This window comes from Cydia amplana, chromosome 22, assembly GCF_948474715.1.
Source record: "Cydia amplana chromosome 22, ilCydAmpl1.1, whole genome shotgun sequence".
NCBI classification, from domain to species: domain Eukaryota; kingdom Metazoa; phylum Arthropoda; class Insecta; order Lepidoptera; family Tortricidae; genus Cydia; species Cydia amplana.
This window is the reverse complement of record NC_086090.1, coordinates 6,079,324-6,104,242: the sequence shown is the minus strand read 5'-3', so window position 1 is coordinate 6,104,242 and position 24,919 is coordinate 6,079,324. Positions and strand designations below refer to the sequence as shown.

At 39.5% G+C, this 24,919-nt stretch overlaps 1 protein-coding gene and 1 non-coding gene across 2 annotated transcripts in view; one reads left to right on the top strand and one right to left on the bottom strand.

The window, feature by feature from the left end:
- The window catches only part of LOC134658320 (polyamine-transporting ATPase 13A3), a 51,296-nt gene that overhangs the window by 23,042 nt on the left and 3,335 nt on the right, over window positions 1–24,919 (top strand). Inside the window, exons 6-17 of the mRNA XM_063513951.1 lie at window positions 5,123–5,327; window positions 5,874–6,060; window positions 7,098–7,233; window positions 8,765–8,930; window positions 10,066–10,266; window positions 11,303–11,503; window positions 14,310–14,435; window positions 16,029–16,182; window positions 16,951–17,072; window positions 19,437–19,554; window positions 21,622–21,755; window positions 23,443–23,589. Of these exons, the coding sequence (XP_063370021.1) occupies window positions 5,123–5,327; window positions 5,874–6,060; window positions 7,098–7,233; window positions 8,765–8,930; window positions 10,066–10,266; window positions 11,303–11,503; window positions 14,310–14,435; window positions 16,029–16,182; window positions 16,951–17,072; window positions 19,437–19,554; window positions 21,622–21,755; window positions 23,443–23,589 (1,897 nt within the window). The remainder of the gene's footprint in view (window positions 1–5,122; window positions 5,328–5,873; window positions 6,061–7,097; window positions 7,234–8,764; window positions 8,931–10,065; window positions 10,267–11,302; window positions 11,504–14,309; window positions 14,436–16,028; window positions 16,183–16,950; window positions 17,073–19,436; window positions 19,555–21,621; window positions 21,756–23,442; window positions 23,590–24,919) is intronic.
- Trnag-gcc (transfer RNA glycine (anticodon GCC)) lies at window positions 20,186–20,256 on the bottom strand. The gene has a single exon. It is a non-coding gene; the product is annotated as a tRNA-Gly (tRNA).

Genomic DNA, 24,919 nt, shown 5'->3' with positions numbered 1-24,919 from the left:
AAGATTGTAGGTCCTACGGTAGGACTTGGAAGTATTTGCTCATGGACAAATGTCATGCAACGTGAGTTTGAACCTAAAAATCAATCTTTTGTGAACGTAGTATACCTACATAAGAACCGGTTACGGCATAAGTAGGTAAGCGGTTCCAACAGCGGTAGCACACGGCGACTTTGCATCGATTCACTCGCGCGTGTGACCCCACGTCGCACTTGCAACGCGCGATGCACCGTGGGCCCACTGCAGTGTGGGCAGTGCACTGCTTTGACCCACAGTGGATCCACGGGTATTTTTTTTACCCGTTGGCCTACCGTTCTAAACAATGGTCCACGGAGTAATTTATTTTTACCAAGTCCCACCGCACTGTTTTTTTTCCAAAAACATCATCACAACTTGGCATGGGCATGGGCATGGGCATCTGAAGCTACCTAACGAATTTTCATTAACAAGACTTAAAAGTAGACCACTGTTTAGAACGGTAGGCCAACAGGTAAAAAAAATACCCGTGAACCCACTGTGGGTCAAAGCAGTCCACTGCCCACACTGCAGTGGACCCACGGTGCATCACGCGTTGCAAATGCGACGAGGGGTCACACGCGCGAGTGAATCGATGCAAAGTCGCCGTGTGCGACCGCTGTTGGGACCGCTTACCTACTTCTGCCGTAACCGGTTCTCTACACCACGTTCACAAAAGTTGATATTATTATGTTCGCTAGCAGAACCACATCAGCTGTCATGAATTTCAATACATGGGAAGAAATTATATTAGGTAAATCTATAAATTCTTAACCATTTTAAAATTAATTTATATCAATAGTTTCGCTATATTTGCAAGCAAAAATTCGTGCTGTACTTAGTATACCTAAATACCCGTTTATTATAAAATGAGACACTGTAAGCTAGATAAATATACAATTCTTTTATCTTATACATGCGGTTATCCTATGGTTCTGCTGGGAAGAAACTCCCAACAGGACGAAAAAGAGACTTGGTTTACATCTCTACAAAGCTATTGATATAGATTTTTTAATGGTTATTCAATTTCAATTTCAATTTCTATTTATTCAAGCAAAATGCAATTTTACAGGACTAGCCTAAGTCATTACATTTCTTATACCTAAGTTCAATTATAAGTAAAACTAATAACAATAAAATAAAATAAATCAATCAATAAAATAAATCGGTTATAGAATTTTATAGATTTATTATTTATTTTTTCCATATATTATATAATTATATATATATTATTGAAACTCACGAGAGCTGACATGGTTCTGTTCTACCGGTGAGCATTACGTATTTAATCTGTCCAGTAGGATGTAGTCCACTAGTCCACCATCTCGATCCACCAGATTTAAGAGCACGCTTTGCTGAGTTTACTGTGGATACCTACTATTGGTCTGGGTGGATCCTGTGATACTTGCAACACCACCAGTGGATTGAACAGCACTCAGGGAGTTTGGTAAGGGCGTCCGCTAGCTGGCGCGGTTGCATGAGCAATGCAGTGCAGAGCAGATTTTGTAAAGTATAGAACGTCATTTAGCTACGCACGCTGCATCGTAAGGACGTTCCATAGTACTTTACAAACTGCTATGCGCGTGAACTGCGTCACCTGCGTCTCAGCAATCAGCACACGCTTAGCCTAACTGGTGGGACGCGTGCGACGGATTTTACCTAAAATAGCAACCGCGGGTGCGTGCGCCTGCTCCGTGCACCCACGTCAGCTAGTGGACTCTGTAAGATCCGTATGTAAAAAAGGTAGGTCGTTATGGAATAAAACCGATAAATTATAATAAAGATCTCGACGAGACCCTATCATTTATGGTGGAGCATATTTAAGAGATGCAAGTTTCACAGGATCTACCCAGACCGATGGTGGATCACAGTGAAGTTTTTAGCGTGCTATTCAATCTACTGGTGTATCCTACTGAACAGAGGGGGTCGATTGGCTCAACCTAACTAAATTCGCGCGCCGTCTAAATGAGCGAATCCCCAGGTTCGTTCTAGATTCGCCGGATTCTTGTTTCGTTGGATTTACTTTAGGACGTCACAATCCGAGAATAAGAGAATCCGACGAAACAAAAATCCGGCCAATTGGAATCATATCAGTTAAGCTGTCATTCGCGCTGGCCTCTCGCTTGCATTAAGGGCCACCCCACACTAGCGTTTTTTGAGCGTCGGCGTTTAGTCAGCGCTGTGGAAAAATGGTGTCGCTGCGCCAGTTGCGCCAACGTTGCGTCAAGCAGCAGCCATATAGTTGACTAGACGCCGACGCTCTGGAGACTTTATTGGGGTGGCTCTAATAGAGTCTGTAGTCTGTACGGAATGAGAAGAGTCGTGGAATGTATGGGGCTCAATACATACTCTTTCCGCACAGACTTAATATGCGGACGAGTCTGAGCAAAATGAACGTGCGAATGACTGCTAACTGATATGATTCCAATATCATTCTAATACCGGGTTTCATGTCAGGTGCACGTTCGAATTGGCCTGAGGGTTATGCACGTGCCTAATACAAGATGTCCCTCACTCGCACATCGGACCGGCGTGTGGGTCGGCATCTACACCTAATATAGCTCATTAGGTGAATTTAGCTTTTTGAACGCCAAGAACACCTAAAGTCGTGCTGGCCGATAGCCACGCGTCGCTCATGAACTGCACTAGCTTTAGGGCTTGCATTACGCTCCACCATTGTATGAACAGCCTTGATATGCCGCTCGCCGCTCCGCCCGGGCACATGGGTCCAGTGATCCAATCCGCGGCCCCAGAACGCGCACTTTATGCGCGCGCAACAACAGGGAGCATTTCGTTAATTGTGGTAATTAGTCGCACAAACTGTTATTAACAAGAAGCAGTGTACAACGCGTGTACAGTACGGGAGTGATTCGCGAACAGCCTGTTAGCGACGCATTACAAAATTAACACGCTTTGAATACTTGATTATTATTATTATATAATTATAGGCGAGCAGCTATTGAGCTGATGAGCCTATGTCACACAGTGATTAGTTCCCGATTTATCGGATTCTTGTCTTGCCGGATTCCTGTTTGGCCGTACGAGAATCCCACGATACGGGAATCTGGCGAAACCAGAATCCGGCGAATCGGGAGAAACCAGAACATTGAAAAAACGTTATTCGCACGAGTCAACGCCAAGGTCACGGGCGCAAGAGACTTACTTTGACAGCGTACGCTATAACTGCATGTTCATGTTCTGTTCGATGTTCATGGCGTAGTGAGCACGACTAGTTATAGGTGTTCTTGGCGTTCAAAAGGTTAAGAGCGGTTGCTAGCTAGCGCGGGTGCATGAAACGGGCCTCGCGCGGGGGGGTGGGGGGGATTGTAGGTAAAATCAAAATCCGTCGCACGAGTCCTTGCCAGAGCGTTGCATTGCTCATACTGCGAACATTTCGCAAACGGTCCAAGATTAGCGCACTAGCCATGCATTCTGGATGCACCTATTCACTCCTATTACCAAGGATCGCTTTATGCGCGTCCTCAGTCCTGCTAATAGTTGTGCGTGAAGAAAATAAATGATGTGAATTATTTTTCAATTTTCATGAAATAAAGATGTTTAAAGTATTCAAAAGGTTTTATTTAATAAAATATATATGAGTGAACGAAATACAGCTACCACCGGCTTGGTAAATAATTAACTTCCTCTAAAAAAAGTCCGTGAATGTTATCCTGCTTTATATAGTAAACGGACGAAAACCCTAGGTAGCGCGTTTCACTTGTACATACACCATTTTCTAAAGACGCAAATAGACTGTGAGGGAAAGAGAAGAGTCCTAGAATGTATATGGATCCCATACAGTATTTCAAGACTCTTCTACTTTCCGCACAGATTCTAGAAACTTGGATTACATTTTCTTGACGTTAATATCTTCCTTTATCACTCGAATATGTAAGAGCAACAAAGAGAGGCAAATAAACGAAACTTACGGTATTCGTGGTGCTCGTGCGTTCGGAATTAAACGAACTTATAAATACGCGAAGTCTTAGTTTTTGGTTACATTTGGAGCGTTTAAAAGCGCCTATATGGATCCAGCATTAGCCGCTCATTCGGTTCTTCTATTGCACGCAAGATGTCAGTACTAGAGTGGATTTGAAAATACATACTTAAGTAGTTTTGTGCGATTTATTTAGCAGTAATTATTTACGGAACATAATAACTTAATTTTTAATTATATTTCAGGCACACAAAGTGATGTTAATGGTTACAAAAGTAACCCTACATTAATGACATTTTTTTAGTTCCAGTTTACGCCGCAGTGCATGATCAAAATCATGAATAGGATCTTCCCTGGACACTTTCGGTCTTTGGTGTCATATAAATAATTATAGATAAAATTAAAACCTACCAAATAAGATATGTCTCAATTCTATATAACAATAGTAAAAATTGCCCAGTCTGCTACCAAAGCTCTATCTAGTGTCAGGTAGAACAATCAAAGCGGCATTTAACACAACGAATTAACTAATAAACTAGTTTTATTTCCGCCCCTGCAAGGATTTCAGTCCGAGTATACTTTTTTTAAAATAGCTTATAATAATGCCATTTCGATATTATATATGGCTTGTGTATACAAGTAAGTTTCAGTGTATAGTAACAGTTTTTCAATTCATGCATATGTTTTATCAATTAATTCTAGCCCTGTACGTACTTAAACGTAGGTGTTGGTATACAAAAGTGTAGCATTTCTCATATTCTTTCATATAAAACACCTAACAACTGGCTACGTAACAAGTATATTGTAAAAAAACAGTTTATATGTGTCACTCTTTTTTTTAAATAGCTCAGTCCCTGCAAGTTATCTAAAGTTGGTGTCATACAATAAAATAATGCTATTAATAAGCCCTTTCAAATGAGATATGTCTCAACAGTATACATCCATGGGACAAATTGCCCATTCTCCTTTATTATTAAGATATCAAAAGGCATCTCTTATACATCAACTTACAAATATTATATAGATTGTCAACCGAATCTTGTCAGTAGAAAAAGGCGCGAAATTCAAATTTTCTATGGGACGATATCCCTTCGCGCCTACACTTTTCAAATTTGCCGCCTTTTTCTACTGACAAGATCTGCTTGACCATATATATTTATTTTTTTGTTACAGGTTAAACATCTACGGTTTAAACGAGATCAAAGTCCCAGTCCAAAGCATCATGACGCTCGTGCTTCTAGAAGTTGTCAATCCTTTTTACGTATTCCAACTGTTCACTATAGCCGTGTGGCTGGCCGAGCCTTACTACTATTACTGCGGGGCGGTGGTGCTCATGTCTACGTTTGGTGTGGCCACATCTGTCATACAGACTAAGAAGGTAATTATAGTTGAATAATTTTACGGTTTAGACTCACTTGTTTTAAGTCACTCACGTGACATGTTTCGGAGAGCCTAGGTCTCCTTTCTCAAGCACTAACAGTGCGAGCAGCGTAAGATTATTCAATGTTAGTATGTCTCAGAACAGTTTAAATTCGAAGGTAAGAATTAATTATAGGTTACTGTCAAATATCCAAAATAGGACATTTGACAGTATTTAAAATAAATTATTTTACGCCATGCGTGAAATAAAGCGCCAAAAAATTAATAGAGAAACGTAGACAGCAGTTACTTTTAGACGCAAGTTCTATTTTAAAACCCGTATACAACTATAAATAGTAGGTAATTTGATTGTGACGTCACATGCTAATGTGTTTCATATAAATTCCAAAGTAGCAAAATCGTTTTGACAGTTTGAAAAAAGAAACTGATTTTACTAGTAGCCAAATACCCTATTGATGTAATGTGGCTTCGCTGCTTAAAAACGCAAATTTCCTGCTATAAGAGATTTTATTGTGATTGAATTTTACTTTTCTCCCGTGTTCAGAACCAGCAAAGCCTCCGCGCCACCGTGGAGGCGCACGCGTCCGTGCAGTTGCTCTCGGGACACGAGGTGGACTCTCGCGCCGTGGCGCCCGGTGACGTCATCACGCTGCCCGCGCACGGCTGCGTCATGCTGAGCGACTGCGTACTCTTAGCCGGCTCCGCTATCGTCAACGAGAGCATGCTCACTGGTAAACATAACCACACTATATACAAACATGTTCACAAGTGTATGAAACATGTTCACCGTGCAGTTGCTCTCGGGACACGAGGTGGACTCTCGCGCCGTGGCGCCCGGTGACGTCATCACGCTGCCCGCGCACGGCTGCGTCATGCTGAGCGACTGCGTACTCTTAGCCGGCTCCGCTATCGTCAACGAGAGCATGCTCACTGGTAAACATAACCACACTATATACAAACATGTTCACAAGTGTATGAAACATGTTCACCGTGCAGTTGCTCTCGGGACACGAGGTGGACTCTCGCGCCGTGGCGCCCGGTGACGTCATCACGCTGCCCGCGCACGGCTGCGTCATGCTGAGCGACTGCGTACTCTTAGCCGGCTCCGCTATCGTCAACGAGAGCATGCTCACTGGTAAACATAACCACACTATATACAAACATGTTCACAAGTGTATGAAACATGTTCACCGTGCAGTTGCTCTCGGGACACGAGGTGGACTCTCGCGCCGTGGCGCCCGGTGACGTCATCACGCTGCCCGCGCACGGCTGCGTCATGCTGAGCGACTGCGTACTCTTAGCCGGCTCCGCTATCGTCAACGAGAGCATGCTCACTGGTAAACATAACCACACTATATACAAACATGTTCACAAGTGTATGAAACATGTTCACCGTGCAGTTGCTCTCGGGACACGAGGTGGACTCTCGCGCCGTGGCGCCCGGTGACGTCATCACGCTGCCCGCGCACGGCTGCGTCATGCTGAGCGACTGCGTACTCTTAGCCGGCTCCGCTATAGTCAACGAGAGCATGCTCACGGGTAAACATAACCACACTATATACAAACATATGCCAGTGAAATGTTCGCATAAACTTTCCATATGTACAGTCAGCAGCAATAGTTGCTAAGCGGACGAGGTGTACAAAATGATCTTGACGCGACTTTATAACAATAAAGTCAAGAGAATAAAAGCGCGTCAAGGTAATTTTGAACACCTCGCCCGCTTATAGTTCTAAAAGAGTACCTGTTGTAACCAACCCATTTTTAGGTGAATCTGTGCCCGTAACGAAAACTGCGTTGCTACGCGTCGACAAGCCATTCCACTTCAAGGAACATGCGTCCAGCGTACTGTTCTGCGGGACACGCGTTATTCAGACGAGATATTACAATAATGAGCCCGTTAGGTAAGCATAATATACTTACATGTTACATATATAGAAAGTTTTGTTTAGAATTAACGAAGAAACTGTAGAAATTATTACAAAAAGAAGAATTTTAATTTCGTTTAATACGAAACGAAGATATTTATGGTTACTTATCTCAACTTCGAAATATGTTTGCCGAATTTTAATTTGACCGAACGCTTTTTCTTTCAGAAAACCGTTGATATTTTAAAACGTTCATCAATCTAATCTAAGCTAACCTAAAGTCTATTTTTTTATTCGGTAGACTAAAATGACATTTCATAGTATGAAATGACACATGATGTTCATACTATGAAATGTCATTTTAGTCTACCGAATAAAAAAATAGACTTTAATCCAATGGTATTTTAAAAAGTTTGGAATATTTTACGGTTTTTGAAAAACCGCGTTCGGTCAAATTCGGCGAACGAAACTTGGTGCAAACATATTTCGAAGTTGACATATGTTACCACTTACAGCGCACTTACAACCCTTCTGGTCCTGCAAGGGTCCACGGGCGATGGTAATCGGTTACCATCAGGCGATTAGTCTGCACATTTGCGTCCTATATCATTAAAAAAAAATCTTGTATTGTCCAAAATCATTCTTTGAGGAGATACGATTTTTACAAGCTTTTATTTAGTCCTGTCCCGTTGTCGGTCTGTAATCAAATCTTGCAAGTTAAATTTGATCCACTTCCCGGTTTCCGATTGAGCTGAAATTTTGCATACACATGTAAGTCGGGTGACAATGCAATATTATGGTACCATCGAGCTAATTCTGATCATGGAGACAGGAGGTGGCCATAGGAACTCTGTGATGAAACAACGCAACCTAATTGTGTTAGGTGTCTTTAGAATTGTCTCGATGAGTATTAGTTGTCTGTCGTAAGAAAAGTACAGTCAGCGATAAAAGCTTGTACCAAAAATTAAATTTTTGCCAAAAACTTATTTTAGACTTAGCATTTACATTTTTTCTACTCTTAACCCTTAAATACATGATTTTTTCGTTTTGCCCGAAATTAATATATATATCACATAATTGTTTACCGTTTCTAGGAAAAATAGTAAAAAAAAATATATCATCGATTTTCACTGGGAAATCAGTGTTAAAAGTTGCATAGTCTAAATCATATTTTTGGAAATATATAGCTATTAGTAAGGGGTATAGGAAAAATCTTAACTGCCAACAGAAAGGTACACTATTTGTGATGTTCCTATGATAAAATTTGTAAATATAAAATAATTACAAACCCCGAAAAATCTGCCCAAAATCACATACTAAAAATCATCAACTTCCAGGTTTTTCCAAGTTTTCCGACATTTCGTCTATAAACAAATGTAACTTTTATAAATTAAAATACTGCGTAAATTTTGTAATAATTCGGAATATTTATTAGTTTTACTATTGAAATAATATACAAGAACAAATAGAATTTGTTTAATAATGCATAACATTTGATGTTTATGTTGTGTGTATAAATGCATCACTATGCATTTAAGGGTTAAATACTCTAAACATTATATTTCAGAGCATTGGTTCTGCGGACTGGGTATAACACGAGCAAGGGTCAGCTGGTCCGCAGTATCCTGTACCCCACTCCGGCTGACTTCAAGTTCGACCGGGACTCGTACAAGTTTATTATAATATTGGCGGTCATTGCTTTGTTAGGACTGGCTTATACTATTGCTCTAAAGGTGAGTTGAACCTTTTTAGGGTTCCGTACCTCAAAAGGAAAAAACGGAATTATAGGATAGGTTACAGCCTATTTTCTCCGAAACTACTGGACCAATTAAGTTGAAATTTGGCACACATATGCAAGTTTGTGACCCAAAGACGGACGTGTAACGTAATTAAATGAATTTTAAATATGGAGGCCATTTCTTGGGGGTAAATGAGAAAATTAAAAATGAAGTTTTTCAAACTACATATATCGTGTTACATATCAAATGAAAGAGCTCATTGTAAGAACCTGAAATATATATTTTTTATAATTTTAAGATAAATAGTTTAGCAGTTATTCAAGAAAATAGGCAAAAAATGACCAGGCTCTTTATAGTCTGTATCTCCGAAACTACTGGGAGTTTTTCTTTTAAATACACATAATAGATCTTTACCTATAGATGACAGGAAAATCTAATCCTTGGAACGCGAGTCCGACTCGCACTTGGCCTGTTTTTTTAATTAATATGATGGACCTGTACCATCATGCCTATATTGTCGTCAGGAACATGCTGAGATGGGGCCATTTCGTGACATTTTATTTTCGCTATGTTCTTGTTATGTAATTATATCTATTGTCTGTGTGTTTACGAATAAAAAACTAATATCTGGGAGACCGAGCTTTGCTCGGAAAACATATCAAAACTCAAAAATGCGCGTTTTCCCAGAGATGAGATGAGACCTAGCTAGATCGATTTTTCGCCCCCGAAAACTCCCATATATTATATATATATATATATATATATATTTCAGGGATCTCGGAAATAGCTCTAACGATTTCGATGAAATTTACTATATAATATAAGTAAATAAACAAGAATTGCTCGTTTAAAGGTATTTATTATAAAAAAAACTACTTATTTTATTATATTCTATACTTACATATTTTGATAAGGGAAACATAGTTTCGACGTCAGGTGTCTTAATATTATTTACGAAATTTGAATTGCCTCGTTTTAATATTTTTTACTTGCTTGCTTACTTTTTTTTTTGGATTTTAGTTTTCCATTCACATTTTGCTCTTTGGTGAAGACAAACTAATCTTACTTACATATCCTCAAATGAAGTCTAAAAACCGATCAAAACTGAACATTTTTGTATTATTTCCAGGCCTATCGTCACTTAACTCCCGGCGACATTGCGATTAAAGCTCTCGATATAATAACCATAGTGGTGCCTCCGGCGCTACCTGCCGCCATGACAGTAGGCCGGCTTTACGCGGTGTCGCGGCTTAAGCGCGCGCGTGTGGCCTGCCTTAATACAAGAGCGGTCAATGTGAGCGGGTCACTGGACTGTATATGTTTTGATAAGGTATGTTGAAACACCCGTGCACCAGGACTATTAATACTGTTTAAAAAAACATGTATCTTCCTCGACTTTTTATACAAATGCCTTATTATAGTTTTTATTTTGTACTAGGCTTCTCTTTGCAGACAAAACTAATAATAATATTATAGAAAAGATATACCCGGAGATGAAACAACGAAATCCTATATAATTATGTCAAAATTACTCACATTGTATTTCGTTTTAAGGTTTTTCTGTCCACTTTATGAAATTAATTTTCAATTCCACATCCTCGTGGAATAAATAGAATTATGTAAGGATTTAATTACCTACCTTAAAATAAAATAATATTATTTATATTTGTATACTATTTATTTTCTTGAACTTTATCTTAACTTGAAAGAACCAATCACAATCCTTTGTACGCCTATTATGTGCGGCGCGTCATTTTGAACCTTATCGAAATGCATATATTGATATTGGCCTGTAGCCGTGCGCGTCAGTTGACGTCTTAGCGATCAAAAGGCTAAATAACTATCGGAACTAAATAATAACTTCATTATTTAGTCCGGTATTTAGTACAGTATTTTTTTTCCCTTAATTTTCTTTTAATGCATGTTAATTATAAGATATAATTTTTTTTTAAATGAGTCCCGCCGAGTTTGTTGCCGGTCCCATATTGGGATACCCTCCTCAATTGAGGGGGGATTTAAATCTCAGGGCAGAGGTGTAGGGTTGGAGCCGGTGTAGCTTTATTTGACGTTCATGCTCATCACAGACAATCCAACCTCTAGACATAGCATAGTGGCGCTACCCCCTCTGCCACACATACGGTAGCGTTACTCCATCTTCGAGTCAATCCCGTGCCGTGATTGGTCCGTGTCTTTGAACGGACCAATCACGGCACAGGATTCGCTCACCTCGTCCCCCCGCACCCCCGTATTTTTGGCAGCATCGGTTTCATGAAAGAATTGGCTGAAGCTCAGTCTAGAGGTTGGATTGTCAGTGATGCTCATTGTAATTATGCCTACTTGAATAAACTATCTTTATCTTATTACAGACCGGAACCCTAACGGAGGATGGGCTTGACATGTGGGGTGCCATCCCCGTCAGCGCGGCCGTCACCCCGCCCCGTCTATCACGACCCGTGCGAGACCCGCGGCAACTTAACGACCTGCACGACCTCAAACTCGGCATGGCGGCCTGTCACAGCCTCACCCTACTCCACGGGGAACTAGCCGGGGACCCGCTCGACCTTAAGGTACAGACTTCAGACAGAACCTACACGGCGCGTACCGCCGGCGGTACAAGAACCAGTGGACGAGACCCGCGACTGAACGACCTGCACGACCTCAAGCTTAAGGTGCTATACAGACATCAACATTTATTCAGCAAATAGGCCACAAGGGCACTTTTACACGTCAACATGCAATTTACATACATAACATAAAATAGATCTAAGCCGCAAATCGGCGCTATACTTACTCAACCTCATATCTGCAACAATCATTTGATGGAAATGTCGCTTTTCTTTAATTCGGAATACGGGTGTTTTTGTCATCAAATGAGTGTTGCAGATACGAGGTTGAGTAAATATAGCGGCGAAATATCAAATCAAACTAAAGTATTACATAGAGATGTATAAAGTCTCTAAATGTCAAATTACAAAAAATAAAAACACAAAGACACAAAAACTATAATCTAAAATTATTTAGAGGTGTAAATGTCTAAATGCCTATGCATTTTTAAATCTCTGTCCGACCTACGGCTATCGGCGAGAAATTAGTAATTTACAGCATCTTCTCATCCTCTTAAATCTATACCTGGCCCCGTAGACAACATGCCAATAGCTAACGCTACGTAGCGAACGAAACGCAACTGTCACTGTCACACTAATATGGAAGAGTGATAGAGACAAAGCGATTCGATGGCGAAGCGATAGCGATCGTCATCTCAGCCATAGAGAAATATAGTAAGACAAGAGTGCTCACTCCATACATCAGTTCAGACTATTCATTTCAGTGTCTACATCTAGCATCGAGTAGCGGAACTATCAGTACTGCTATTTGACAATAGATGTAGCACCGACCGGAAAGTATTATCTCAACAGCATAAGACTTTCCGGTCGGTGCTACATCTATTGTCAAGTAGCAGTACTAATAGTTCCGCTACTAGATGCTAGATGCTAATAGTCTTTTTGGTACTAAAACTGTTGTATGGAGTGAGCAATCTATGTATTTTTTTCTCTATGTCTCAGCTAAGCCGCCTGACTTCGAGGACATAAAAAATGCAATCACTTTTAGTAGGTCGTCAGTCTTTCGCTTCTTATCTCTGAATGCTACGCCAATGGTGAACTTTGTCGTAATGCACGAAGGTTGATATTGGACTGTATATCGCGCGCGTCAGTTAACGTTTTTGGCGGACAATGGGTTAAATCATTATGAGTGTTCGTTTCCTTTGTTTATTTAGTATAAGGGTCAATCAACGATTTTTTACTGTTATTCTGTCCCATCAGCGAGGAGACAATAGTAGCATAGATTAGAAAAACTGCTGTACCATGTTCTGCTAACATGCTCAGTAGATGTCCTATTATGGAAAGGTCTTATAACTACCATAAAATGCAAGTTTGGTTCATTGAAATACGAAAAACCTAGAATTTTAAGAGTGACTCAGGAGACCGTAACCATAGCAACGTGTGACAAGAGAAAGTTGATTAACCCACAATTACAAAATCTTGTCTGGACACTACAATGTTCCTAATATTATAGACCTATACACATCAAGCCAGAATGTAAGGTTAAGAGGACACTCCAAAAAACTTGTCAAACCTCCGTGTGCTAGTAATCCTAGAAAACACTTCTTACCGAATCGTGTGGTAAATGTGTGGAACTCTCTAGCAGAAACTGTTGTTAGTGCACCATCGGTCAACACTTTCAAAAATAGACTGGATACACATTTTAGAACTTTAAAAAGTGCAAAATAAAATAAAATAAGTGCTTCGATATACACGCATCAGCTCCAAGAGCTGCTAGTGTATCAAATAAAATAATAATAATAAAAAAAAGTATTCACCTGTGCCGGTTCTCGAGAATGGCCGTGCCACGCTCTATTGGGATCGATCTATTATCACTGACAGGACTATTGTAGCCAATAAGCCTGACATTGTGATAATAGATCGAGCGCAACGCCGGGCCGTGCTCGTTGACATCACCATCCCCCATGATGAGAATCTCGTGAAAGCCGAGAAGGACAAGTCCAGTAAGTACCTAGACTTGGCTCACGAGATAACCGCCATGTGGGATGTTGATTCGACGATCATTGTCCCGATAGTTGTATCAGCGAACGGTCTAATAGCGAAGAGTCTCGACCAACATCTTGAGAGACTCTCGCTAGGTGGTTGGATCAAGGGCCAGATGCAGAAGGCGGTGATCTTGGACACGGCGCGGATAGTCCGTCGGTTCCTCTCTCTGCGGCCCTGACCACCGGCAGCTTGGGCCTTGCCCCGCTGCTGGCGGCACCCTAGGTTAGGTTTTTTTATAATATGTTTATAAGTATTTTGTATTGTTTTTGTAAGTGTTTTTGTATTTTATTTTTATATCCATATTATAAATTAACCTAACTTAAGATGATAAATAAATAAAGAGAATAATAAAAAAACCGGCCAAGTGCGAGTCGGACTCGCGCACGGAGGGTTCCGCACCATCAACAAAAAATAGAGCAAAACAAGCAAAAAAACGGTCACCCATCCAAGTACTGACCCCGCCCGACGTTCCTTAACTTCGGTCAAAAATCACGTTTGTTGTATGGGAGCCCCACTTAAATCTTTATTTTATTCTGTTTTTAGTATTTGTTGTTATAGCGGCAACAGAAATACATCATCTGTGAAAATTTCAACTGTCTAGCTATCACGGTTCGTGAGATACAGCCTGGTGACAGACGGACGGACGGACGGACGGACAGCGGAGTCTTAGTAATAGGGTCCCATTTTGACCCTTTGGGAACCCTAAAAACTAACAAGGAAACATGTATTTGTATATGTTATTAAACTAGTTTTGATCGTGTTACAGATGTTCGAATCGACCGGTTGGACATTGGAAGAGCCAGCAGTGCCCGAGACGACCAACTATGAGCTTCTGACACCAACTATCGTACGACCGTCTAGAACTGCTAATATCAACGTTGACGATGTCCATGTAAGATTGTTATTATATACGTTTTACCATAATTATAGAGAAAAAAATACATAGAGTGCTCACTCCATACATCAGTTTTAGTACCAAAAAGACTATTAGCATCTAGCATCGAGTAGCGGAACTATCAGTACTGCTACTTGACAATAGATGTCGCCACCGACCGGAAAGTCTTATGCCGTTGAGATAAGACTTTCCGGTCGGTGCTACATCTATTGTCGAGTAGCAGTACTGATAGTTCCGCTATTCGATGCTAGATGTAGACACTGAAATTAATAGTCTGAACTGATGTATGGAGTGAGCACTCTATGTATTTTTTTCTCTATGCCATAATGTAGGTATTTTACAGAAATATATATCACTACATAGTATAAAACAAAGTCGCTTCCCGCTGTCTGTCTGTCTGTACGCAACGGATTTTGATGCGCTTTTTTTTAATAGATAGAGTGATTCAAGAGGAAGGTTTATGTGTAATTTGTTAAACCGCGCGAAGCCGGGGCGGGTCGCTAGTTTATGATGAAATAAAAAAATGGATATGTATGAGAAGGTAGTACCTACCGACGAGCGAGTTTTTATCGTGGCTAGTATTTTGTTCCTAGATAAAGTGGATGCCAGCAGAGTGAAACCCATAGTAGGTACAAGCTTTGCCAGGCGTGGCTCACTGCGCGATTTCGTCGCTTTGCTACAGGTAGCTAAAAGTAAATCCGTTCGGCCCCAATTTTGGGGAAAGGCATAAGCCGCGCGTGGCGCTGTCGCCACCTAGCGGCCATATCTGTGCTGATCGTGACAGACGCGTTTTGTTAGAGAGTAAGTCTTCTGTACCTAGTACTATTATTTATTCTGTGGCTTTGCTTAGTTTGAAGCTAAGGTGATGTGTAATAGGGATGTTGACATTTTTTTGGAACTGGTTTCATTTTGTAGATAGACACGTAATAATTACAGAAAAAAAATATTAAAAAAATATATTCATTAATTTTGAATAAAAAAACATGTATAATAAGTTTTGTGTTTAAATTTCGCGCCTAAACGCTCCAAACTGTCACGTGACCTTGATGACGTAACGGCGTTTTAAACAAACTGCTGTCAGTATTTTTTTTAAATTCTTTATATGGCAACTGACAATTCTTTTAAAGCCTTAACACACTACCGCATCGGACAGCGACCTTCTTTCTCGCTCTAACTTATAGCTGCGTCCTTAACGCACCACCATACACACTATCGATTCGTGCGCCGCACCGCACCAAGATCGCGTTTCGGTACGATAATCTGTAGACACTTAGGCAGGTTTTATAACTTGTCTTTGGTGATTCCACTGTGATTACGTCACGCGCTCCGATTGGCGTTTGCAGTCACGTGATACTGGGCATTATTTTAAATACTTTTGATTATTTTTAATTAATTTATTACGCATATTTACACTTGCAAAATATGATTTTTCGCGTTCTAATATTCCCTGCTATGGTAAAAACATAACATATTATATATTCGCGATTCATGTCAACATCCCTATTGTATGAGATTGTTTCCAAATATTTATTTATTTGTACATTGTAGAATGATAGTCCTTTACTGAACAGTGGTTATTCTCTTTCTCAGCTGCCGCTAGAAGTGGGAATAGTGCAGCAACACCAGTTCGTGTCGTCGCTCCAACGTGCCTCGGTAGTGGCCAGAATATTGGGCGAAGATGTCCTTAGGGTGTACTGCAAGGGAGCGCCCGAAATGATCCGTACACTCTCCAAGGAAGAGACAGGTATGTCTAGGCCAAGTAAAAAAACATACCTAGGCTCTGACCACGCTAACTTTGCATAAACTTGGCAGTAAGAATGTCCCCCGCCGCGTCTGTCTGTTTGTGTTTATGTTCGCGACAACTTGAAAACTACTGAATGGATTTTCATGCGGTTTTCACCTATCAATAGAGTGATTTTTTAGGAAGGTTTGGGTGTATAATTTGTTAAGGTTTTGTGTAACCCGTGCGAAGCCGGGGCGGGTCGCTAGTATCCAGTAATATAAACTCAATACTTCAGGTAGCACTTGGCATGAAAACATAGCGTAGTCCGCCTCTAGTCTGCTGCAAAGATAGTTGACCGCAGACAAATTTCAGGTCAATATCAGAGCGATTTTGTAATCTTTATATTTTTGACACATTTTCGACGTCCCTACTTTTTGTTTTTTGATGATTAACTTTGATTGTCATTTTTTTTCTCTGCATAGTTCGTTTATTTAGCATTAGAACGAAGGTAAGCGATATAGACATGTATTTTTTATTAAAAATCACCATTGAAAAATAAGTCACAGAAAATATGTTAGAATTACAAATCATATACGATCTTTTACATTATTTTGCTTTCAGAAGTAATATAAACTAATTTTTTAAAGCGTTTTCCAATATTTTGTTTATAAAAAGACACGTCAAGATTGTTTAATTTCTAAAACTATACTGATTTCGTGGTCCTTTTAACAGAACAATGATTTCTTTAATTTGAACCCTATAGAGTTATAACTCTGTTTTTGGTTTCAGTACCCGAAGACCTGGATGAGATCCTCCACTTCTACGCGGAAAAAGGGTACCGCGTGATCGCAGTAGGCACCCGGATGCTCGAGAAGACACATAGGGAGCTGCAGAAGATGACCAGAGATGAGGTTAGTTATCACTTATCAGTCTAGAACAGTGGTTCCTAACCTTTTCAGTCCGGTCGCCCCTATGACTAACTAGGGAACCTGATTTTACCCCTCCTCCCAATGGTAATAAAAAAATAAAACGTGTACGTTTGTTGTATTGTTATATTAGGTTAGCTTATTAGCTTATTACCCCCGTAAAATACCAGTTTTACCCCCACGGGGGTAATTACCCCCAGGTTAGGAACCACTGGTCTAGAACGTAGCATAGGGTATTTGACTATGTATAAAATAAATTATTTCACACCATGCATGAAATAAAGCGTCAGATAATTATTAGAAGAACATTATTTTTAAATACAAGTTCTATTTAATTCAATTAATTTATTTCGAATTTTTAAGATCCATAAATGTTAGCACTTAGAACAAACAAATCTTAAAATTAATTAAGGTTAGTGTCATTTAAAAATACAAAATAATAGTAATAATAAATCCAATAATAAATAATAAATAAATAAATATTAGAGGACATTTTTACACAAATTGACTAAGCCCCACGGTAAGCTCTAGGCTTGTGTTGTGGGTACTCAGACAACGATATATATAATATACAAATACTTAAATACATAGAAAACAACCATGACTCAGGAACAAATATCTGTGCTCATCGCACAAATAAATGCCCTTACTGGGATTCGAACCCAGGACCGCGGCTTCACAGGCAGGGTCACTACCCACTAGGCCAGACCGGTCGTCAATCACAAGTACTAACAATAAATATAACTATTAAACTATTAGGCAACCTAAATGCACCACTTCTCAGCAGGGATCGGAACCGGTTTTTTGCAAAAACCTAGAAATAACCATATTTTTTGAATTATTTTATACTCGAAATGTAGGACTCAGTTGTGTTTTTAGGTTACGACTTCGTATTATTAGATTGCCCAATTAGAAATGAAGTAATTAGCAAAGAACGAAAAAATACCGTTTCCGTTCCCATACAAAAAATACCGGTATCCGATCCCTGCTTCTCAGCATCTGTGGCTGCCACATGCAGTCCATTCCAGTGCATGAGCCTTACTTTACTACCTTACCTGCCAACGTTTTCAGGATGCTATTGGTACTGCCACACAGTCTCTGCATAAGTGACGCCGATCTGTTGCGTATAATTGCAAAAAATATTTAATAAATCGGATAGAAATATAAAAAGTAGGTGAGTTGACCGTGACGTCACTGTATAATGTTTCATATAAATTCCATATTATATTTAACTCAAATCAAATCAAATCAAATCTCTATTGCAAATCGTTTTGCAAGGTTTAAAAAAGAAGCTGATTTGACTAGTAGAAAAACCTATTGTGGTTAGTGAAGTCAGTCCTAAGAGCAATCAGCCATTGTGAAAAATGTTTACATTATATGACATTTCAAAGAAAAAACATAATTAATTTGTTTTTACCTCGCTGCGTCAAAGCCGAAATAATGGATGAATTACAGTTTATTTAAGTATGTACAGTCAGCAGCAAAAGTTGCTAACCGGGCGAGGTGTTCAACATTACCTTGGCGTCGCGTCAAGATCATTCTGATCAACTGGCCTGCATAGCAAGTATTGCTGCTGACTGTACCTAAGTGGATATTTCGTGTTATTTTTTTTCCATTTTAGCATCAAAACTACTAACAAAGGCAAATGTCGTGTCTTACAGGGACCTAAAGAACCTGGCCGAGGACCGCGAATACTGGCGCATACTCCACAGACAAGACCCACGCTCTTAAATTATGATGATGATGATGATCAAAACTACTAATAAATGTGTCTATCGATTGGTCTTTATGTTTGTCGTGATTAAGGCTACATTCTTATTCCCAGAAAGGTTCTATGTGAATATAAATCCTTAATATGAAAAATTTTTTGGTTCCATCTAGCTACATAGGTACAGTTGGTGCTCTAACATAAGTATCCACTTTTCTATAGAATTAGTATGGCATCTTAGGTGGTTACTTAAGACCGTACAAAAAAACCGGCCAAGTGCGAGTCGGACTCGCGCACGGAGGGTTCCGCACCATCAACAAAAAATAGAGCAAAACAAGCAAAAAAACGGTCACCCATCCAAGTACTGACCCCGCCCGGCGTTGCTTAACTTCGGTCAAAAATCACCTTTGCTGTATGGAAGCCTCACTTAAATCTTTATTTTATTCTGTTTTTAGTATTTGTTGTTATAGCGGCAACAGAAATACATCATCTGTGAAAATTTCAACTGTCTAGCTATCACGGTTCGTGAGATACAGCCTGGTGACAGACGGACGGACGGACAGCGAAGTCTTAGTAATAGGGTCCCGTTTTTACCCTTTGGGTACGGAACCCTAAAACACGTTTGTTTCATATACTTACAGGTGGAATGTGAGCTGGAATTTCTCGGGCTGGTCATAATGGAGAACCGTCTTAAGCCGGCCACAACCCCCATCATCCGGGAGCTCAAGGAAGCCAACATACTGGTCGTCATGATTACTGGTAACTATTGCTTTGGTCAAGTTTAAAGTGTTGACTACCGACAATGTACCTTTTCACACCTTCTATTCAGAAAAGAGCTTTTTATTCCCTGCTAGGAGGGATCAAAGTGGCACTTTTCCTCCCTATCAAAGTAACACTTTTCTGTTCTAGCACACTATGTTTACATTTTTTTGCACCTTATTTTTTTAGCTTAAATAATCTGTTTAAGCATCAGATTGTGTCGACACTAAGATTTTTTTATTTTCCTCATAGTGATGTGAAAAGCAGTATGTGTCACACGGTATCAAAATTATTTCCTCATTACGCTCAGGATTCTACTTTACAATCCCTCAATACGTTCGGGATTCTATTGTAGAATCCATCGCTTCATTCAGGATTCAATGTACGCCCTGGACGGAAATATATCATTTTGGTCCCTTGTAACACAAACTATTCTACCCAAAAACTTCGTTTACTAACGTGTTAAAAACCACATTTCCTTTTAGGTAAATTGGTTTTTCCTTCTCTAACCTTGGGTAAGGAAGAAAACATATTAGTTTAATATATTAATAATATGTATCTCAAAAATTATTATTTCTCTGTACTGGTAAAATTTCATATTTCTACAAAATTATATAAAAATCAAAAAGCATGCATCGGCCGGGAATCGAACCCGGGCCGCCCGCGTGGCAGGCGAGCATTCTACCACTGAACCACCGATGCTTATACAATAATGCCCAAAATTAGCTATCAGTTGACGTCAGCGAGGCGAATGGACGATAGAACGATGCGCTTACGCAATTACTATTTAATTTTAGCTTTATTTCGGCCTTGAACTTTTACAAGAGCGCTTGAGGTTGTTACGCTAGTTTTGTGATATAATAAGGGGTAACCATTTGAAACTATTGATATGCATTATATTATCTTACGAGTACCTATACCTTGTTGGTGGAAAACACGCATACGACTCGTCTGAGAGTATGTGGTGTGTGGTGTTAATGCGCGTTCCCTCTTAACACTCATTTTTAAAGAATTCCATACTACTACAACAGAATAACCTGGTGTTTATTTTCCGATTATTTTTTGAAGTTTTTGTTCTGAAAATTTTCAAATTCTGTAAAATACAGCAACATAATCGATATTACACTTTCGTGAGACATATTTTAAACTGTTTAGACGACAACGGTTTCACTCATTTGAATATTTTAGTCGCTATTGGCGACATGTTTCGGGCCATTCGGGGGTCCTTCCTCAGGCTCGAGTTGCAGTCGCCGCGAGCACTCGTGCCTGAGGAAGGACCCCCGAAGGGCCCGAAACATGTCGCCAATAGCGACTAAAAATTCAAGTGCATACTATACTTTTTCTACGACCAAGCACTTACTTTGAAATAAAATTGTAAATTTAACAAATATTTTTAATTCAAGAAGTAGCAAAAATAACATGTCTATGGTTCACTTATATGTCAGAGATGACATTTAAAATAAGGTTGGCAACACTGTATTTTATTCAATATGTTTTAAGTGGTCATTACACGAAGTATCGTAAAAGTGCCAAAAAGATACTGCGTGTATGCACAAATGCTTTTGGGAATAGACTAAAGACGTGTCTTGACAACTATAAGGTAGGGTTTTAAAGGTGCACGACCCTTTAAATGACAAATAAAAGTACGGAAGTAGATTTTTTTTTTAACTTAACTACGATTTTTTTTTTGTTTTTATATTAATTTTATAAAAGACGGTAGTCTATGTCATGTAATTGTTCTATTTTTTATTTTTTATTTTTATTCTGGTTTTTTACTTGTATATTAATTTTCTATTTTCCTTGTTATATAAATAATAATGTTTGTGTTTTTAATATCAATGTAAATTTATTTGTGTGTCGTTGGCGTACGTGTCGCCGTCAACTTTTTTAGATTAAGTCAGGTCCAGAAAACCAGCGCCACGGTTTGCCGCGGCATTATGCTGAGTGGGGATCCTATTTTAGCGTCCAAATGTCCTTTATGTCTGCATGCTTTTATTTATTTTTTCTTTGTATTCATGTTGTGGCGTTAAAATAAATGTATTTCTTTCTTTCTTTCCATTTGTCCAGGGGATAACATCCACACAGCGGTGAGCGTGGCCAAAGAGTGCGGTATCCTGGTCCCGGGCGAGCGCGTGGTCCACCTCTGCGTGGAGAGCAGCGGCCACGTGCCTGTCGTCTGCTGCGAAAGCTCCAAGCACGGGGTACGAGATGTAACATCATGAATTAAATTGAATTTCAAATAATTATCAAACTTCATCATCATCTTCCTCGCGTTGTCCCGGCATTTTGCCACGGCTCATGGGAGCCTGGGGTCCGCTTGGCAACTAATCCCAGTAATCGGCGTGGGCACTAGTTTCTACGAAAGCGACTGCCATCTGACCTTCCAACCCGGAGGGTAAACTAGGCCCGTATTGGGATTAGTCCGGTCACGATGTTTTCCTTCACCGAAAAGCGACTGGTAAATATCAAATGATATTTCGTACATAAGTTCCGAAAAACTCATTGGTACGAGCCGGGGTTCGAACCCGCGACCTCCGGATTGCAAGTCGCACGCTCTTACCGCTAGGCCACCAGCGCTTAATAAATAATTATCAAACTTATTAAACATATTAAAAACGGGGTCACTCACTATTTTAAGTCGAAAACGCTCGACATGTTTCACTCCGTAACGAGGAGTGTCATCAGCATACCTCGCAACCGAGCTATAAATAAATTATAGCAAATCTGTAGCAGTTGTACGTCAGGGTTATCACTACTGCGCATAAACTAAAGTACGAAACATATTTTTTCTTTGTTTTCACACCAATATTTTCAAGCAATGAAAATTCCATGTTAATATTTGAAAGAAATGCGAAAAAAAACGTGATTTTATAAACAAAATAACAGATACATTGAAACGCATCTAATACTGACATTGACCTGTTAATTTACATTACTTGACAGTTAATTAAACCGGGTTATATCGGAAGAGGGTCAACCAGGTTCTCGATTAATTTTATTAATCTTACATACAATAAAGTTAAAGCAAAATGGTTCATCATAATCGCCAACCCTGACACAAAACTGTCATATGCTACGATTATGCTAGCTCCGTTGCGGGGTATGGTCATCAGGAGCTTGCGTTAACGGTGACGGACCGGCGTTTTCGACTTAAAATACGTGAGTGACCCGTTTTCAATATATTTAATGTCTGTGTGTCACGGATGTTTTGCTTATTAAAATTATCAAACTTGTTCACAAAATTTCGCTAAAATCGGTTGAAAAATACGACCTGTACATGGGAACAGCTAGACAGACGCACGAAAGTATACAGGGTGGCCCATTTAGATCGGTCAGTATGGGAAAATCTGAAACTATAAGACATACGAAGATCTATTCTTAGGAACCATGTCATCGATTTTAGTAACAAGAAAAACTGCATTCATACATTTAAAAAAAATGTGTACTCAGCTCGGGAATCGAACCCGGACGTTATGAAAAAAAAATCTAAAATTATTTCTATTTAGATATCGATTGTGTAGGTCTCAAGCAGTAAATGTTACTATGAAACATGATGTCTGAAATGAATAAAATGCATTGTTTTCATATCCTTTAATTTATTTTAGTATGTTTTCGAAATGGCCACCATTTTTTTCAATACATTTTACATAAAAAAAATTTAAATGTATGAATGCAGTTTTTCTTGTTACTAATATCGATGACATGGTTCCTAAGAAGAGATCGTCGTATGTCTTATAGTTTCAAATTTTCCCATACTGACCGATCTAAATGGGCCACCCTGTATGTATTTGAAAATGGAAATGCTTCGCTCGCGCTTTGCGCTCGTTCTGTGTCCAATGTGGTGATGAAAATGTTAACGATATTAATATTAAATCATCATTTTCTCAGGCCCCTATAGGGAGACGAACTGCGCTGACTAGATCGTGGCGCTCCGTAGACAGCGGGCGAGGGTCCTCTCGCAGTGCCCTCACAGATTCAGAGGCCCCGTCTGAAGACCCCAACTACAAGGTGGTCATGACTGGAGACACGTGGAAGGTGAGATGATGACGTGTGATGTTAGTTCATTACACTTCTACAGCAGGGATCTCCAAACGTTTTGACCAGAGGCATAGAGAAAAAAATACATAGAGTGCTCACTCCATACATCAGTTCAGACTATTAATTTCAGTGTCTACATCTAGCATCGAGTAGCGGAACTATCAGTACTGCTACTCGACAATAGATGTAGCACCGACCGGAAAGTCTTATCTCAACGGCATAAGACTTTCCGGTCGGTGGCGACATCTATTGTCAAGTAGCAGTACTGATAGTTCCGCTACTCGATGCTAGATGCTAATAGTCTTTTTGGTACTAAAACTGATGTATGGAGTGAGCACTCTATGTATTTTTTTCTCTATGCCAGAGGGCTACACTGGATAAATTCGTGTAGGCAAAGAGAATAGAGTGTATAGAGATTTACTGTCATGGTAAATTATGTAGTCACAGAAAATTTACTGCCATCTTTCGACAGCACATTAAAACTGTTAGAAAGCCATTTGGCTTTGACCCTTATTCTTTCACTGATATGTGTTAATTTGTTAAATATTGAAATTAACGCGATCTACTCCACAGTAGGCCAAAGGTTATGACGCCATCTCTCGATAAGATTGCACCATACCTTTGGCCTACTGTCGGGTAGATGGCGTTAATTTCAATATTTAGCAAATTAACACATATCAGTGAAAGAATAAAAAGTCAAATTGTGTTCTAACAGTTGTAATCTGCTGTCGAAAGATGGCAGTATGTGGCTACATAATTTAATTTGACAATCCGCCTCTATTTTAAATTATCTTTGGTGTAGGCAAAAACTTGGTTATCCTGGCTGCGGATCAAAGCATTAGGCTCCCTCTATATTTTTCTACGGACAACGGATTGTACTAAATCCCGGCCTGCGGGCATTCAAGATACAGCGACATAAATTACAAGCAGCAGCAGACGTCTTGCCCATTATGCATGGCCCTCGATAGCCGACACCTGTGTATTTAAACTGATTGTTAAGGCTCCGTTAACGATTTTAGAGCCAAAATGTAAAATTGATAGATTTAGTCGTTGAAATTCGTACTCCTTTTGTTACGTAATATCTAAATAACAAGTATTGGTTTCTATTAACACGTCTTCTCATCTTGCCTTTTAATAATCAGGTCCCAAGCGTGCGTCACCGGCAATATATGACGAGAAGGGGCAGTTTTTAAAAATTCATCAAAAAATTATAGTTATAAATTATAAAAAAATATGTATAAGAACAGTTTCAGAAAATGTTTAAGATTGTTTAAGTATCAAAATTACGTTGAAATTAAGTCGATTTTCACGAAAAATATTCACTTGT